This window comes from Melanostigma gelatinosum, assembly GCF_949748355.1.
Source record: "Melanostigma gelatinosum genome assembly, chromosome: 3".
Lineage (NCBI taxonomy): Eukaryota > Metazoa > Chordata > Actinopteri > Perciformes > Zoarcidae > Melanostigma > Melanostigma gelatinosum.
This window is the reverse complement of record NC_136636.1, coordinates 2223825-2242601: the sequence shown is the minus strand read 5'-3', so window position 1 is coordinate 2242601 and position 18777 is coordinate 2223825. Positions and strand designations below refer to the sequence as shown.

Genomic DNA, 18777 nt, shown 5'->3' with positions numbered 1-18777 from the left:
ACAGACGTCGCTCCGGGGTGAGCTGGTCTGATGACAGACTTTGGTGAAGGCGGCTCACATGTATCCTCTGGAAGGAAAACAATTTCCGGGGTTTACACCGAGGCAGGAGGACAGATAGTCAGTCAGACGATGCGTTTGTCTGTGAACGCCTCCATCATTCACCGACCACACATGGCACTGAAGAGACAGAGAGGCTGGTGTGGCCTGTGGGGCAACAACAGCATCGAGTCCAGCGAGTATTTAAAAACACAGGTTTTATCCTCTTGTTCTTATTCTGTCTCTCTTCTTTTGTGCCGTCTGCCAAATATGCTGTCACACGTTTTTCACTCTCACACTTTTCTGAGTTTGCCAGCCAGCACGTGGCAAAGTACTCAGAGAGTCATTGGTATCGATCAACTCTTAACAACCATCCAGAGAATATAGATTCTGGCAGTGGCTTCTGGGAGGAGAGGAGGCTTCACGCCGCTTAACAAGACCGGAGAGAAGAAGAACATTTCTGCCCCGAAAGTTCCCCCAAATCTTAGCTTCATTTTAAAAGACTGGAATAAATTCTTTAGAATCATTCAAATGGATAAAATCTTCTGTTGAACCGAGTAAACACACAATGCAACAAGAGGTTGTGAGTAACGAGGCCACGAGCCTAAAGGTTGGAAACAATTTCATTGTTGGTATAAAAGTAAAAATCGCCCATTTAGCCAATGAGGTTTCATAACACGGTCATGTTTAATCTTTTACTTTTGAGGTTTAGAGATGAAGGGGCGAGTGGAGGGAGAGAGGTGACAATACCATGTGAGGGCAGAGGGACCACAAAGACACACTAATCAACCACAAAGACACACTAATCAACCACAAAGACACACTAATCAACCACAAAGACACAAAGTGACCACAAAGACACACTAATCAACCACAAAGAGACAAAGTGACCACAAAGACACACTAATCAACCACAAAGACACAAAGTGACCACAAAGACACACTAATCAACCACAAAGACACACTAATCAACCACAAAGACACAAAGTGACCACAAAGACACACTAATCAACCACAAAGACACAAAGTGACCACAAAGACACACTAATCAACCACAAAGACACACTAATCAACCACAAAGACACACTAATCAACCACAAAGACACACTAATCAACCACAAAGACACACTAATCAACCACAAAGACACAAAGTGACCACAAAGACACACTAATCAACCACAAAGACACAAAGTGACCACAAAGACACACTAATCAACCACAAAGACACACTAATCAACCACAAAGACACAAAGTGACCACAAAGACACACTAATCAACCACAAAGACACACTAATCAACCACAAAGACACACTAATCAACCACAAAGACACAAAGTGACCACAAAGACACACTAATCAACCACAAAGACACACTAATCAACCACAAAGACACACTAATCAACCACAAAGACACACTAATCAACCACAAAGACACAAAGTGACCACAAAGACACACTAATCAACCACAAAGACACACTAATCAACCACAAAGACACACTAATCAACCACAAAGAGACAAAGTGACCACAAAGACACACTAATCAACCACAAAGAGACACAACATCACTACAAGGACTCACAAAACGACTACAGGAAGGCACAGAATGATGACTAAAGGACAGAAGACAACCACAAAGAGACACACAACAACTCTAACAAGATGAGCCAGATCGCTAAAAACACTTGTGCACACAGAATGTTAATTGTTGAAGCATCCCTTGTATAAACACAACAACAATCTACGGGATTATGCACAAACAACAAGGTTGCGTTTATCTTTGAGATAATTGCAGAGGATAAATGTGCATCAAGGGGATTAATTAAGACTTTACAGCTTCATAAAACAGCTGTTTTAAACAAACTCTCCTCATCACTGTGCAGTTACTCTCACTGTTCCTCCCTCACCCACTCACCCTCGTCTTCCACTCACCCTCTCTGAAAAATAATGGTCTTCCTCCGTCTGAGTCTGTCTCTGTGTGATGAGAGCCGTGTTGGGGAGGGGGGGGGGGGCGGCTCTGCATGGATTCACATAACTAACCTTCAGTGTCCAATTAGATTAGTCGCTGCAAAAACCAATTAGTGTAACTGGGAGGGAGGATGAGATGCCAGTGGTCGTATGAGGACTCTGATATCCCAGCAGCAGGAAAACATGCTCTTCAGTAGCCACTGCAGTGGAAAATGCAGTGTTCTTTGCTCGAACGATAATAGAAAATATAGAAGTTTCTCAACTTGGAACCAAAAATACCGCAAAGGGAAAATTTGGGTAGAACCACAAACTTTGGCAGTAATTAGTCCGAAGATCTGCAAATATATATACATATATATAAATATATATATTTTTAAAAATAAGGTCTGTATCCCGTTTAAACCTTAACGCAGACATATTTAAACAGACTACATTGTAACTGACACACAAATCCAAGAACATCCTCTTCAGCTTAAACGTGAGTAAACAGCTGTTTGGCAGACGGCTCGTGAGGGGGAAGAACAGACGCACGCGGACCTCCTCCTCCTCTTTCACAGTTAATCTGCAACAGCAGCAAACGTATCTCAATGTGGAGGTAAAGATTTGTTAGAATTAGCACAAAGGGCCGGGCGAGTTATCCGTGCCGCGCGTTCAGGATCTATACGTTTTGTTTTATTGATGATATTCAATGAAAAAAACAAGCTTCTTAGGAATTGAGATCGAGTGGCTCTTTTCTGAAAATCACCGATGCAGTGCAGCGGTTTCTCTTGTTTTTGGTTTTAGTCCGAGCAGGTTCTCCAGTGTTTGCTCCACAAAAGCAACCTCGATAAATCTTAATCTGAGCAAAGAATAAGGAAAAAGAAATGGAGACATGAAGATCGAGCCGGTTTCACTGCTCTGATGCAGGTGTGAAATAAATCACACGTCTCTCAAAGGCAATTCAAGTGAGTTAGACACGAGTACCAAACTGCGTTTACTCCGGGGAACATATGTAAAAAAATAACCAAATATTTTTTTTTATTTCATGTCGATACATTCTTGGACAACACCACAGAATAGTTGCATGAGTGGCCAAATGTAAAATCTCTCCCACAACATTGGCACATAAGCAGCAAGGGCAACATTAATATAACTAGTACAAACAGTAGAAAACATACATGCTTCCTTTGATGTGTTTTTTTAACAAGTATTTTGTTTTTTTTAAATATATATTCATCTTGTTCTCCATTTCCCATAGCTTCCGGGAAAATAAGGAAACCAATCAAAGCCATATTCTGCTGAGTGAGAAAGAAACGGTGGAAAAAACGAACAGAGCGAAAGAAAGAAGAAAAAGAAACACGAAAAAGTACAATTCAGAGCAGACACGTGGAATCAACTGTTGTGAGCATTTCCTTATTTTAAACTTTTTTTCTTTTTGTTTTTCGGATTCAACATCAAACATATCAGGCATGCATTGACAACCTCGACATCAACACCTTTTTTTTTTTTGTATCAGCAGTCCAAGAAATCACCAGATAGCCGGCACAAATCCGGTGAAGTCCGGACCGAAGCGGGTTCTTTTTAAAGTCGGCTACAACACAGTTAAGGGTCGTCATCATCATCATCAGCATCAGCATCATCACACACCTACAAAAGACTGGAGAGGTCATCGTGTATGTGCTCGTGGAGAAAGAACACACATGTTGGGATGGGAATGCGTTCATCATGGGACCACGAACACGTCAAACACTTCAAACAAAAGCAGCCTTTAGAAACACGCCTTCTTTTTGTGGCTTTGTGTCCGCGTCCTTCTGAGGAATCAGATTTTTTTTATTTTTCTACCACGTCAGATGACTGATGTGAAGATTGTTGGACTCGCATACGACAAAACCTTTGAGCAGAAAAAGCGAATCTCTCAAGTTTTCTCTCTCCTTCTCATCCGTTTTTTTTGTTTGTTTTTGGGACAGCCATGAAAAGTTCTTGGCTCGGATTTATTACTGAGAAAAAACGGGGTTCCCTCAGATCTCCTTCCTGTTCAAGTAATTAAGAGAACATGACAAGTTTGGAGTCAATCTGGTCTTCTGTCCACATTGCTCATCTCAGATCGTTAAAGCCCCTGAAAACACAGCGTCAAACCTTCGTGTTCCTCTAGAACAGAGGTTGGAACTGTGAGAGAGGCGTCCTCCCCCCTGAGGAGGAGGGAGAGTGAGGTAAAGACGCGTGAGGTGAGGCGGGAACGGTGCATGCAGGCGTAACATCAGGAAGTGCGTTTTTGCAGTTGCAGCAGGAGACACACAGATCATGAAGGAGACTTTTTAGACACAGGAAATTTGATTTAGGCGCTGCACACACAGATCTGTGCATCTAAAACAAATAATAAATTCAGGTAAAAAACAAACAAACACAAGAACATAGAAGCAATTGTACAAAAAGCGGTTGCAGATGATGAAAGTCAACATATAGAACGAACACCTATTAAGCCACAAATTCCCGATTTTTGAGTTTCCCGTATACGTTCACAACGCTTCCGCACCCAACTGCTACAATCTGCGTCAACAATCGCGCGCTCCTTCTCGGAGTCATGGGTTCAGGTTTCAGTCAAACCTGATCACGATAGCGTGATACACTTATAATACGATTCAGTGTGACTTACACTGTCCGGGGATGTCGTTATCGCTGAAGACGTGCGTCACAGATAGATGTCCATAAATCCACTTAGAAATCATAGAACAAAGACGCTTCCTATAATTGCAGAACTTGCCTGAGAATCTTCACATCTTAAAGTTTTCTTCAACATCACAGGAACCCAATGGTAGTTAATGGGTTCACTGCAGATCATTCACTTTTAAGAGACTATTTGACTAAATTGACAAATGAAGGCAGTGTCAGACTTTAAAAACCCCTGTACTTAGTACGTGTGACTGAAAACAGGGAGTTTGTGTGTCACTCACAGCAAGAAGCTGATTGAGAAAGCCAGTTTTCAGGGCCTTTAAGGACGTTTCTTTCGTGGCAACAATCAGATTCCAGGTGGCAGCGTCAGCAAGAGCCCTCAAAAATCTCAAAGTGAAGAATATGGCTTTCATAAAAAACAGAAAACATTGTGCATCCCAGAAGCGAAGAGCAAAATAGATTCATCACCAACGTCATAACCATCGTCGCCGTTGAAAAAGAAAAAGGAAATAAAACCGACAACCAAAGTAACATATAAGCCACAAAGAGCCACACACGGGGAGGACGGGGAGGTTGGAAAACTTGCAGTTTGGAAGTACATTAAAAGACAAGAGGAGGCGGGGCTTCATAGAACGGTCAGGTCAGACCGCCGCGGCTTCGTTTGACATCAAGGGCAGAGAGAATCAACACGGAGCCCCCCCCCCCCACGAGGCTGCAGAGATGCCATGTTGTCAAACAGAAGGATTCATATGTACATATTTTTTAACTTTCTGAACATCCTCACGTCTTTTTTTCCCCGGCGCGTCCTCGCTTCTCTTTGACCGAGGGGAAGTCTGAAGTCCGGAGGAAAGTCCAACAAGGCTTTGCTTCAGCATCCGTGAGTCTGTTGGTGGGCGATGAAGCACATGAGACCATAGAACTGAACAACAACAACAAAAAACATACTTCTCTGCTTCTTCTTTTTTTCCCTGCCTGTTCCTGTGTTTTTTTAGCCAGCAGGGCCGGAGACCAGACATCTCCAACGATCGCTCTGTTTTCAGTCTCTTGCTCTGATGCCGTTAGATCACAAGGTCGTTGTAGCTCACGAACTTCTTCTTTGCTGCTGGACCTGGAAAAAAGGAGACAAAACAGGAAGGAGCTTTAGTTCCTGCAGCTGTTATTTTTTACCTGGAGGTTGATGTTGTGATCGAGGCGAAGTGAAAGTTGTACACAGATGTAAATGAAATGATTCCAGAGTTTAAATGAAGGCTTGAATTATGAACTCTCAAAGCGGGAGGGTAGAGCAGTTTGGTGCGTTTGAGATCAGAAAGGAGAATCAGCTTCTCTTCATTTACAATTCTGTGTTGTATAGTGAGGGGGTGATCTGTCAGTGTTGAGAGGTCATAACTCATAAAGCAAAAGAGCATCTGCAGCCGAAGATAAAAACAAACAAACAAACAAAGAAAATCCAAAATGTCAAAAAAGCTTCTGCAGAACAAGAGCATACAATTAAACTTTGGTGAAATTGTCTTTGGGTGAGGGCCATATTTTAACAGCGCAAAAGCAACGACCAGCACCGGAGAATGAATCGGAGAATAAACCGGAGAATAAACCGGAGAATAAATCGGAGAATAAATCGGAGAATAAATCGGAGAATAAACCGGAGAATAAACCGGAGAATAAATCGGAGAATAAACCGGAGAATAAACCGGAGAATAAACCGGAGAATAACCCGGAGAATAAACCGGAGAATAAACCGGAGAATAACCCGAAGAATAAACCGGAGAATAAATCGGAGAATAAACCGGAGAATAAATCGGAGAATAAACCGGAGAATAAATCGGAGAATAAACCGGAGAATAAATCGGAGAATAAACCGGAGAATAAACCGGAGAATAAACCGGAGAATAAACCGGAGAATAAATCGGAGAATAAATCGGAGAATAAACCGGAGAATAAACCGGAGAATAAACCAGAGAATAAATCGAAGAATAAACCGGAGAATAAACCGGAGAATAAATCGGAGAATAAACCGGAGAATAAACCGGAGAATAAACCGGAGAATAAACCGGAGAATAAACCGGAGAATAAATCGGAGAATAAACCGGAGAATAAACCGGAGAATAAACCGGAGAATAAACTGGAGACTAAACCGGAGAATAAACCGGAGAATAAACCGGAGAATAAGCCGGAGACTAAACCAGAGTTTCTGCGCGTCTGCTGCGAGCAATTTGTGCCGATCTACGACACGATTTTCCCTCTAAAAAAAACCCAAACCAGCTCTCAGAATTACCAGGTCGAGGCTCGTGCTGGTTCGTTGTGGCGATAATAAAGTAAGACCCTCAGATGTTAAATGAGCAGGAAGAACAGGCGTCAGGTGTTCGCTTCAGTTATGACCGCCTCCCTATCTCCCCCTGCAGCTGGACCTCCCTCCCCTCCCTCTGCCGGTCACCACTTGGCCCTCGGTGTTGATCCAGTGACAAATGGCTTCGAGCCAAAAGGCCATCATCAATCACGGCGAGGAGATAAAAATGAAAATGGCATAATATGCATATTAAGGCCTGAAAGTGTCACCGAACCTCTCTGACTTTGTCACAATGTGTCTTCTACATGCAGAGAGAAGTCGTTAGAGTCACACCCGACTGTCCAATCGGGACCATGTGTGCGTCACACTGACAACAGGCTCAACTTATTGGACAGGCAGAATTAAAGTCATCTTTTGACAGTCTTTTACATCCACTGATATGACGAGCGGCCTCAGGTTTGGATTTGAGTGGATTTGCAGTAAAACATGTATTTTCTCTTGAGGGACATTTTATTTGATTCTTCTGCTCGACTATTACTATTTAAATTAAATCCAACTGAAAAATATATGTTTTGATCCGTTTGTTGCAATTAAATCACAGCAAAATCTGTTTATTTTGGGTTCATACAGCCGCAGTAAGATACAATGAATAAAGATCAGTGAAATTCGCTTTGTATTTGCATAAAGTATAAAGTACACATTTGACACCTGTTTAGCTTATTTTTCGTATTTACTTTAAGAACTATGTTTAATATGCTACCACACATGACCCCCTTTGTTAATCGGGGGCATCTTCACGTACATGTGGAATAATTGAACACAATAGACACGTTGTTTTGGAAATATTATATCATATGCACTCTGCTGTATGAGCCGTTTGAAAAACAAAGAATCAGTTTCCGGTGAATTCGTCCATCGACATCCTAAGCTGCCACACTTCTACACCCATTCCTCAAAAAGGCATTTGAAGGCCGTGTCACATGTGTGTGAGAAAGGCTAATCCCCACAGAAATAATGTAGCAGAGGGATTTCACTGCTGCAGGCACCCGGGGCCAAGAGGAGAGAGTACCGCTTGTAAGGATTGTTTCCAAGAGCAGCCGGGGCAATACGAGTTTTAAGAGAGATATAGAAGCCTTTGTTGTATCAGGAATCAGCTTTTGGAGAAAAGGCACGAGAGGCCTCACGAGAGCAGAATCAGAAGAGATTTTGGCCTTTGAAGAGACCGGCCGAAGCCAGAAGAGCGACGAGAGATAGAGGCCTTTGTCGTTATTGGGTCCTCAGTAAGTGACTGAGGGCTATTACATCGTGTGAAAGGGGGGAGTGGACAGATGGCTCTGTGGGTTTTCAGGGAGTCACGACTGAGCTGCAGTCTGTCAACGCTGCTCCGGTACTGCTGTGTCTCCTCTACCATGAACGGACTCTGAATAGTGAAACATGCTGAGGTCCAGAGTCTAAGGGACATGTAACACTCGGCTAACATTGTTAAGAGTTGATTAACATCGCTAACACTCGGCTAACATTGTTAAGAGTTGATTAACATCGCTAACACTCTGCTAACATTGTTAAGAGTTGATTAACATCGCTAACACTCGGCTAACATTGTTAAGAGTTGATTAACATCGCTAACACTCGGCTAACATTGTTAAGAGTTGATTAACATTGTTAAGAGTTGATTAACATCGCTAACACTCGGCTAACATTGTTAAGAGTTGATTAACATCGCTAACACTCGGCTAACATTGTTAAGAGTTGATTAAAATCGCTAACACTCTGCTAACATTGTTAAGAGTTGATTAACATCGCTAACACTCGGCTAACATTGTTAAGAGTTGATTAATATCGCTAAAACTCGGCTAACATTGTTAAGAGTTGATTAACATCGCTAACACTCGGCTAACATTGTTAAGAGTTGATTAACATCGCTAACACTCGGCTAACATTGTTAAGAGTTGATTAACATCGCTAACACTCGGCTAACATTGTTAAGAGTTGATTAACATCGCTAACACTCGGCTAACATTGTTAAGAGTTGATTAACATCGCTAACACTCGGCTAACATCACTAACAGCCTGCTAACAGCCTCACATTGCTAACAGTCAGCTAACATTGCTAGCAGGCCTGCCATGAGTAAGCAGGATCTCCCCCCCACTTCTTTCTCTTTCTGCCTTCACTTTCTCATGTTCATTAGTTTCTGGATCCTCTTGTCAAGGTTGTTTGATGATGAAAACATGCATTTGATCTGCTTATGTGTGACAGAATCAGAGTGAACTCATCCAGGGCACGATTGTACCGGATCAACTGGAGAAACAGCAGCCGAATAACGATATCAGACATCTAGTTACCCCACCTTAGCGCCGCCTATACAGGATCCAGAGAGGAATATCTCAACAGGTTCTCCCCCTCTCTCACAGCATCGCTCACAGGTGTTGAAGGAGGGATTGCCACATGTTTAGGCCCCGAGGAGCGTAGGAGCCATGCAGTAAAATCTGAGGTCTTGGGGGTCAAACGTTCTGTTAAAGTGCCACCCGAAATAGCATGCACGCAGCAGCAGAGACAGACTGTAGATCTGCCACTCAAATAGTCATATTATGCTCGTCTCGCCCTCCTCATGTAAAAGTTATGAGTCAATTCAAAGGTGGTGATAAAGAGCTGTGGAAGTACACTTAACATTCCCTCCACACACTCTCCCACTCAAAATGTATTCCCCCTCTCTCTCTCTCTCTCTCTCTCTCTCTCTCTCTCTCTCTCTCTCTCTCTCTCTCTCTCTCTCTCTCTCTCCATCTCCTAAAAAAACCTCCAGAAGAAAATGGATTCAAGGTCAGGACAGCAAAGCAGAAGTAGAAGATTAATTTGCTCTTACCTCTGATAAATTATGAAATTAGCCTGTCGGGGGGGAGAAAAACATTATTTGGTGAGATGTCCCTGAGAGCCCCGAAAGGGAATCCCACTTCGAAGTGGTAATTTCATCACATGCCATGTAATTTCAATTTGTGCACTTTTAAAATTTATTTCTGGAACATTCAAATTTTTTTTCTCCCCAATTTCTTTTATTGCAATTCTGATTTCCTGTAGAGCAGGAGCGCAAGCTTGATATATATATATATATATATATATATATATATATATATATATATATATATATATATATATATATATATATATATATATATATTTTTTTTTTTTTTTTTTTTTTTTTTTTTTCAATTAAAAAAGAAAATGCTGTTTTAAAAAAAAAAATCCAGCATAATTGTTGTTAGAACAGATGGAGCATCACAGAGGTACATATGGGGGCTTCATAGAGACAACATTCGTGCCATATATGTAAAACTTCATGTGATGCTGTTTAAAAACATTGAAACCCAAAATAACCTTCAATGCAGGTTTCACAAATCCTCACTGACGACAACAAACGAGACAAGGAGCTGATACAGAATGTAGGACATAGTTATGGGCTTACGTTGGCAGCTGAGTGGGTGTTTGGTGGAAGTCACTGAAAGAAGACAGCTCATGTCTTCGGTCCCGTCTGCACGTATGCAGATATTTTTAGAAACTTGTATTTTCCTCTATGCTCTGGCCTCTACCTACAGACATGAGAGTGGTATCTGAACATGTAACTCTCAGGGAGACTTTACTTTTATTTGAAAGTATTTCTAATGTGTTTTCAGTGCCTCAGTCCAGGTATTAAGAAAGAAGAATGTAATTAAATCTCATCCCTCACACTTCCACATTAAAATCCAAGTCAGTTCAGGAGGTGCTTTGAATGATTGGATGAGTAAAGTAATAACATGCTTTATTACGTTTCAATTGATTTCAGCTCCAGTTTCACAGCTCATTTAACAGTCCGTATGTAACTGTTGAGTTAATATACAGTGTTTCATACTCATTTCATTTGGTTTTCAAACTCCTAATAAAGATCACAGTTTTTAACCGACGTGAGGCGGAGCAGATGTGGACTTACTGTTGGGGTCGACGTTCTCGCACAGCTCCGTCTTGGCCTCCCCGTTGGGCCGGTCGCTGGCCTTGTGGGAGAGCCGGGACGACATGGTGGCTGCCGTGGCGACGGCCTTGAAGGAGCGCTTCCTCTTCTGCACGTTGAGCTCCGGGTGGAAGATGATGACGTAGACTTTGGGCATGTAGAGCATCCCGAGGGCCACCGACGCACTCAGGTTCATGGAGATGGTCAGTGTGGTCGTCTGGATGTACAGCTGGAAGAAAGGGGGGGGGGGGGGGGCACTCAGTTTACAAAGGCGTGTGAATGCATACGAACATTGTGTGTAGACAACATTGATGTCTGATTTATACCCACAGACTGTATATAAGAAGTGGACGTAGTCGTCTTGATGTTACCCGTTGGTCCGTGGACTGCTGTTTTGAAGCCTCGAGTTTGACGCTATTTTGGCTTTTGGCAACCGATGAACAGGAAGTGGCCGCATTTGGACTGTGGAGAAGTGACGTAGAGACGCCCTATACGGCTCTGTTACAGAGCTGTCAATCACTGTGTAGCCCCGCCCTAAAGCATCCCCTGCTTTATGGTCTGTGTGACTCTAAATGGACCATAATGTACTAAATGAACATCATGCTGTATTGAAGAAGACTTGAAACTAGAGATTGAGACATAAACTCATGTTTACAATGTTTACTGAGGTAATAAATCAAGAGAGAAGTAGAGTCATTTTCTATAGACTTCTATACAACCAGAGGAGTCGCCCCCTGGTGGACACTAGAGAGAATGCAGCTTTTAGGCACTTCAGCTTTTGTTTCACTCAGCAGAACCGGAGAACCTGTTCATACCGCCATCACTTCACCGAGAACAGTTCGGAACGGCATCGGATCAACACAGTCAAACACTGTTGGATCACATCAATTACAATATTATGCAAGATACATGTATTACAATTATGACTGAAACCGCATCAGATTTGACGCAATCATATAAACTGCTTGAGAATATTATTCATCAATATTCATCAACCGGCCCTTTAACAGTTTGCTCTCCTGAATCTACATGAATCAAAACAGTGGTCATTGAACCCGTTTAGGTTTTTGTGCTTTGTATTGAGATGCAGCCATAAATGAATCATATGTGTACATACACAGTAGAAACTGACTGCATTAAAGACATATTTGAAGTAACTCCATTCGTTGTTTTTGGTTGGCTGACTCAGGAAACACGGCAGTAATAAGTCCGGACAGAGATTTGTCGGAGAGCCAAACTCTTGACACATTTTACGAGCTGATGAAGGATTGTTCTTATATTATCCTGTGTGTTTACCTGCAGCAGGGAACGGCAGCAGACAGCTGGGCACGGTGTAAATGTTTTATGGGCTGTGTATATCACAGTTGCATCCGAAGCCGTGGCCCTCTGAACCCAACATCGGCCCCCGGGATGAATGCGTAAAGAGGCTTGTGTCCGTGCTGTGGTGCGGTGGGCTTCCCAGAGCGGGTTTCCTCAGAGCTCAGCCCCGCTGTCTCCGTGTGCTATGGCCCAGCTGTCACAGTCGGATGTATGACATGCACAGTGGGAAGTCGCAGGCTCACTCAGGAAATTAAGATTAAGACGGGAACGCAGGATCAGATGGCCGTCCCTCTTCACGTCAGTAGATGTTTTGGTAAATGTTTAAATTAAAAGACTAAGACTAAAGATTAGATTAAAACTAACAGTGCTGCCTGGATAAAGAGTATAAAGAGGATAATGCCACGCTCGGATTGGCCAGTCTGCGTTTGAGGGGCGGGACTTAACAAAGAGTCAATTAAGATTGATAAAGATGAAGTGTTTTTGAGAATCGATACAGTATCACGAAACATAACACTGCGACCCTCGAATGTATCGGTCCTTTCTTTTCCCCTCGTGTCTCCATTTTGAGCTCATTTACGCTCATAGTTCTTACTTCACTATATTTATCTGAGAGCTGTAGTTTCTTTACAGATTACACTTTTCATTATAAATATCAATAAAAGCTTATCAAATTACAATACATGTAGATACAAACGTCTGACTGGAAGTGTTTTATCAGATCAAGCTCTCAGACACAGCAGCTGTTTGTCTGTCTGATAGGAATCAGTGTGATAAGATGACTCGTCAGATACGGAGGAAAAACACATCAGATTCGATTCATCACATCGCATTTCTGTCGTTGCATGTGTGCGTTTGTGTGTGCTGTGTCTGTAGAAGCACATCTACATGAATTTTCAGTAAGTGTCACCGTAGATTAGTGTTGGAAAGACCAAAAGTAAGAGATCTGAAAGATAAAGTATAAAAGGAAACTGAAGATGCTGTAATCAGGACTCTCCTTCCCTCCATCGGGTCAGACAGAAGACGCAGCAGGCCGGAGGATCCGAGGGAGGAAGACAACGACGACCTCATCTTATTCTTTACTTGTTATCGGGCGATAAAGGCTGCGTGAGATTGTAGATGAAGCTGAGAGCACGACCACCGGCAAGGTTAAGTGCATCATTTATCTTGTCAGCCTCCTGTGAGTTACTCCGGTTCTGCGTTTATCTAAAACACACACAGACGAGGAGCGAACCGGGCTTCAACCATCAGAGTCAGATAACGTGTGCGGTTATCTTGGAAGAAAGACGGGGAATTAATTCCATACAAACATCTCCCAGTGGTGAAATATACGTTTACCGAAGTACTGTCACTTTATACTTCTCCTCCACAACTCAGAGGGAAATATTGTTCTGCACTATTCATCTGTTTAGTCTGTGGAGGGGAAAAAACACGTTAATTAATCATGATATTATTCATATCTGGCATTGCTCTGTTTTTCTATTCCGCTATGTTTTCTAAGGTTATTCTTTACACTCTTTTAAATTGTATTTAAATGTGTCTTGTGCTTCCTCTGTTTTACTGCCATTTATGTCTCATATGAAACATTTTGAACTCCCTTGTTGCTGAAAAGTGCTGCACAAATAAACGTGCCTTTTTCCTGTTGTTCTGTTGAGTGTGCATTAATGTGAATAACAAACTAATTATTGCTCAATCAAATCAAAACAACGTGCCAAAAGTTCCTCTCAGGTTATATATATATATATATATGTATATATATATATATATATATATATACATATATATATATATATATACATATATATATATATATATATATATATATATATATATGTATATATATATATATATATATACATATATATATATATATATACATATATGTATATATATATATATATGTATATATATATATATATATATATATATATATACAGATTTGGTCATATTTCTGAAAGCGTTTGTTCTGTCAGGATTAGGGTTTGAGAGGATCATAATAACCCGTGTCCCGGTGAATGATATCCGTTACGCTGCGGATCCTCTTTCATTATATACTCCACGTGTCTCCTCTCATTGATGCCGACAGCTCGTCTCTGACGAGGACCGTCTCAGTCGAGTCGATTCCAGCGGCACGTCTCACATTCAAGTCAAGACGGGAACCAAATCGAATCGTTATTAATCACTGACGGCTCTGCGTTTGTGCAGCAAACAAACGATGTGGATCAGGAGGAAGTCGTTCTCTGTCCTTCAATGAATCGACGGGACTGTGACTGAGTTGTAAAATAAGAGACACCGACTGCGCGAGGGACAACAACAAAGACGACATCACACACGTCACAAGATCCAAACTTCAAAAATACTGTGAATGAATACTCTGAAGTTTAAAATGAATAACCACTGAACACTAACACTAAAACTTAGTCTTCATATCTAATATCTGTTATTATAGCTGTCTGTCTCTCTCCTCACCTGTCTGCCTCTCTCCTCACCTGTCTGCCTCTCTCCTCACCTGTCTGCCTCTCTCCTCACCTGTCTGTCTCTCTCCTCACCTGTCTGTCTCTCTCCTCACCTTTCTGTCTCTCTCCTCACCTGTCTGTCTCTCTCCTCACCTGTCTGTCTCTCTCCTCACCTTTCTGTCTCTCTCATCACCTGTCTGTCTCTCTCCTCACCTGTCTGTCTCTCTCCTCACCTGTCTGTCTCTCTCCTCACCTGTCTGTCTCTCTCCTCACCTGTCTGTCTCTCTCCTCACCTGTCTGTCTCTCTCCTCACCTGTCTATCTCTCTCCTCACCTGTCTGTCTCTCTCCTCACCTGTCTGTCTCTCTCCTCACCTGTCTGTCTCTCTCCTCACCTGTCTGTCTCTCTCCTCACCTGTCTGTCTCTCTCCTCACCTTTCTGTCTCTCTCCTCACCTGTCTGTCTCTCTCCTCACCTGTCTGTCTCTCTCCTCACCTGTCTGTCTCTCTCATTACATGCATCTCCTCACATCTCTGTCTGTCTCTCTCACCTGTCTGTCTCTCTCCACACCTGTCTGTCTCTCTCCTCACATCTCTGTCTGTCTCTCTCACCTGTCTGTCTCTCTCCACACCTGTCTGTCTCTCTCCACACCTGTCTGTCTCTCTCATTACATGCATCTCCTCACATCTCTGTCTGTCTCTCTCACCTGTCTGTCTCTCTCCTCACCTGTCTGTCTCTCTCCACACCTGTCTGTCTCTCTCATTACATGCATCTCCTCACATCTCTGTCTGTCTCTCTCACCTGTCTGTCTCTCTCCTCACCGGTCTGTCTGTCCCCTCAACTGTCTCTCCTCACCTGTCTGTTGGCTGTGATGTAGTTGTATTATTTGTTAACTAAAAAGGATGTAGAAGAAGAGATTTAACAGTTGTTCATGTGGTCCAGGTGTCTCTATGGACAGACGTCTCCCCCTGGACAGCCTGTTGTTGTGGACACAATTTTTTATTTTTTACATTAAACAGCATTTAAAAAAACGAGACTGCTTCGTGTCGACAGCTTAATTAAGAATGCCTGCTGTTCTTGAGTCTGTGCTGCGTTAAAAAAGAGGACAATGAGGTGATTAAAAAGGAAGCCCTGCAGAACTTCGTCCAGCTGCACCGCTCAGTAAAACATCTCTGATCTGATTCCAGAGACACAAAACACAGTTTCATTACTTAACCGCTGTTAAAGCCGGAGTTCGAACACATCTCGCATCATCAAAGGCCTTTATATCTTATCTAATCATTTGTGTTTGAAGAGTTTGTGTCAAACCGTCTCAGCGGGGAGCGCCGGCGTGGGCGCAAACAAACTCCATTAATTAGACGTCCCCGGATCTCTGAACAGGGGGAGGACTCATTAGGACTCTGCTCCGCAGAGGCGACAGATACCATCCAGTGGGAGGAGAAGACTCTGCACCTCGGTTAGCTTGCAGCGTGCTGGGAAAGTTCAACTCGTCAGCAACAGTTACACATCATTCTTCTGTTCTCTGCATTTACGTTGCAACACGTGGTTAACGTCGCAACACGTGGTGTACATTGAAAACCGGTTGATGGTTAACGTGTAATGTGTGGTTAATGTTGGGAAATGGTCACGGTCAAATTTGTAAAATGTGATCAACAAAACCACATGTTTAGGGTTAAGACAAACCGTCATGGTTGGGCTGAAACAAACTTGTAATGTAACGTAAGCTATGGATGTATTCCTCACGTGACTCAATGCTATAAAACAAACTTGTAATGTAACGTAAGCTATGGATGTATTCCTCACGTGACTCAATGCTATAAGTAACTCCTCGTGTTTCAAACCCTGAACAAGACAAAAAGAGACTTTAAACTCCACTTTTTACAGTTGTTTTCTGTCAAAATAAAAAAGCAGTTTTGACAGGAGGACATCGGTTTATGTGCGGAGAGTGCGTGCATTCGGAGGAGTCGCCCCCTGATGGACATTAGAGAGAATGCAGCTTTAAGACACTTCGGCATTGGCTTCACTTTGAACACCCAGAGGTTGCCGCCTGCTCTCAGTAGAGAGTCAGTTCATAACTTTACTCCTTGTTTTTATATTTTATACACTTATGTCTTCATTTTGAGCAGTAAAAGTACGACATAACCATGTCTTTGTAGTAACAATGGGGACCATGTCTATGCATGTTCTCCACTGCCCCGCTCTATTTTAAAGGAGAGATAATGAGGATTATCTGCTCCAGTTATTCGTCTCATGCCGTTGATGCTGCTCTAAATACACCGGCCTCTCGATTTGTAATTTGAGTAAAGGCTTGAGACACCATTAGGACATTGGAGCTGCAGAGGAGGGTTTGCATGAAGCCGTGCATGATTATATTACATTTTTATAGCTCAGTGAATTCTGCTGCTGGCCGGAGCTCCGACCGTCTGAAGCTCTGCGTGCTTTCTGGATGTTGGACTGAATTGACATGAAGGAACCTGTGTTCACTGACCTACATACACACAGTCCTGCTCCAGCTGCAGAGGAGGTCTTAATATTCATTGGTTCAAATGTATGTGTGGGTCAAAGACCACGTGGGATATTATAATTCAGATTAAAGAAACATAGCGTGCAACTTAATATCATCGATTATTACAGACGAGTGCCCCTGGCTGACTAATGATTCTTCAAGTCTAATTAATATCCCTCAGGACACGGCCTGCTACTGTCACCATCAGCATTATGGTACCTGTGATTAGATTTGTTGCATGGTGGATATGGTGGATAATTCGTGGATATTTCATCTCTAATGGCTCCACTTTTACATCGTTCACTATCTATTAAACATGAAGACTGTATCAAGTCCAGAGCGGCGGAGGTATTAAAACATCCTTCTGCTGCGGCTGAAAGCTTCACCGTCTTTAAGAGCATCTCGCACGACAACCAGAGTATAAAGAAAGCTGCAGAACTTCTTTATGATGACATGACCCTCACTTGTGAAAGTGTAAAGATCTTTAAATGGAGTCCACAAAACAGCAGAGCTCAGCACACAGATGATGTAACCCCTGTGGGCACTGACAGGGCAAGGACTGGACTGGTACACTGTTCAGAAGGGGGGGGGGCAGTTAGAGACGAGAGCTGGTTTACTGTCTTACTGTTTCGTGTTGAGAATTTTGTGTCGGTGGACAGTCGTCCTGAACTCAACGTCCCAAGTTAGAGCGTCTTTTGCTTCTGTACTACGAGTGTGTGATTCCGTACTAATCGCCTAAAAAATTGCGGTGAGCATGCAGCCATAAATGACCACCCAAAATATATCTTCAGTTTGGCGCAGCAGTGCGCGAGAGTAGCCGTGGACAGACACATAGACGCACACGCTCACATGGGACGATCTCATAATCGCCTGGCGGAGCCAACAATAATAGAGAAAGTGTGGTGAACGCCGCTGCGAGGTGAAACAGCAGCAGAGGTTTCAGTGTAAGAGTTGGTAAGAGAGTAGACGGCGGCTGTGATACAAGAGAAAGTTTGTGACTGAAGGGCGAGTTGGAAAGAAAGACAGGCAAGAGGAGAGTGACAGCGAGAGAGAAAGAAGGAATAAGGAACGAGAAGGTGAAGGCGTGACAGGGAAAGAAAGGGCTGGCAGAGCCGAGAGAAAGAGCCGCAGGACGACGGGCGAGAGACGAGAAAAGGTTAAGTGGGATGAGACAGCGGCGGAATAGAGAGTGGAAAGCCAGGTGAGATGAGAGAGCTGTAAATGATGAATGAATGAGAGAATGGCTGAGGGAGAGAGAGAGAGAGGAGAGGAGAGGAGAGGAGAGAGAGAGAGAGAGGAGAGCAAGAGAGAGAGCGAGAGACAGTAAAAATGGCAGCTTTTTTGAGATGGATGGAGCAATATACTAAATAAAGTTCAGAGACGGACTCAACCCAACTGATATGACGACATCTGAACATAAAATAATCGCTGACGGCTAAACAGCTGATTTTTTCGCGAGCTGTCAAACAATGTGAAGTTTTCTGAAGTAATACAGACGAAGCCAACGAGCTCCGTTCAGACAAAACGTAAATTCATTGAATTGTTAATTTCAGTAAGCATCTCCGTTTAAACTCTATTTAACTTTGGTT

The 18777-nt window shown here is 42.8% G+C and overlaps 1 protein-coding gene across 1 annotated transcript in view; it reads right to left on the bottom strand.

Moving 5' to 3' along the window:
• Positions 1–5620: 5620 nt before the first annotated feature.
• The window catches only part of grm7 (glutamate metabotropic receptor 7), a gene marked incomplete at its 5' end in the record, with an annotated part of 174029 nt that continues 160872 nt past the window's right edge, over positions 5621–18777 (bottom strand). Inside the window, 2 exons of the mRNA XM_079265687.1 lie at positions 5621–5758; positions 10894–11140. Coding sequence (XP_079121813.1) covers positions 5709–5758; positions 10894–11140 — 297 coding nt within the window. The 3' untranslated portion in view covers positions 5621–5708. The remainder of the gene's footprint in view (positions 5759–10893; positions 11141–18777) is intronic.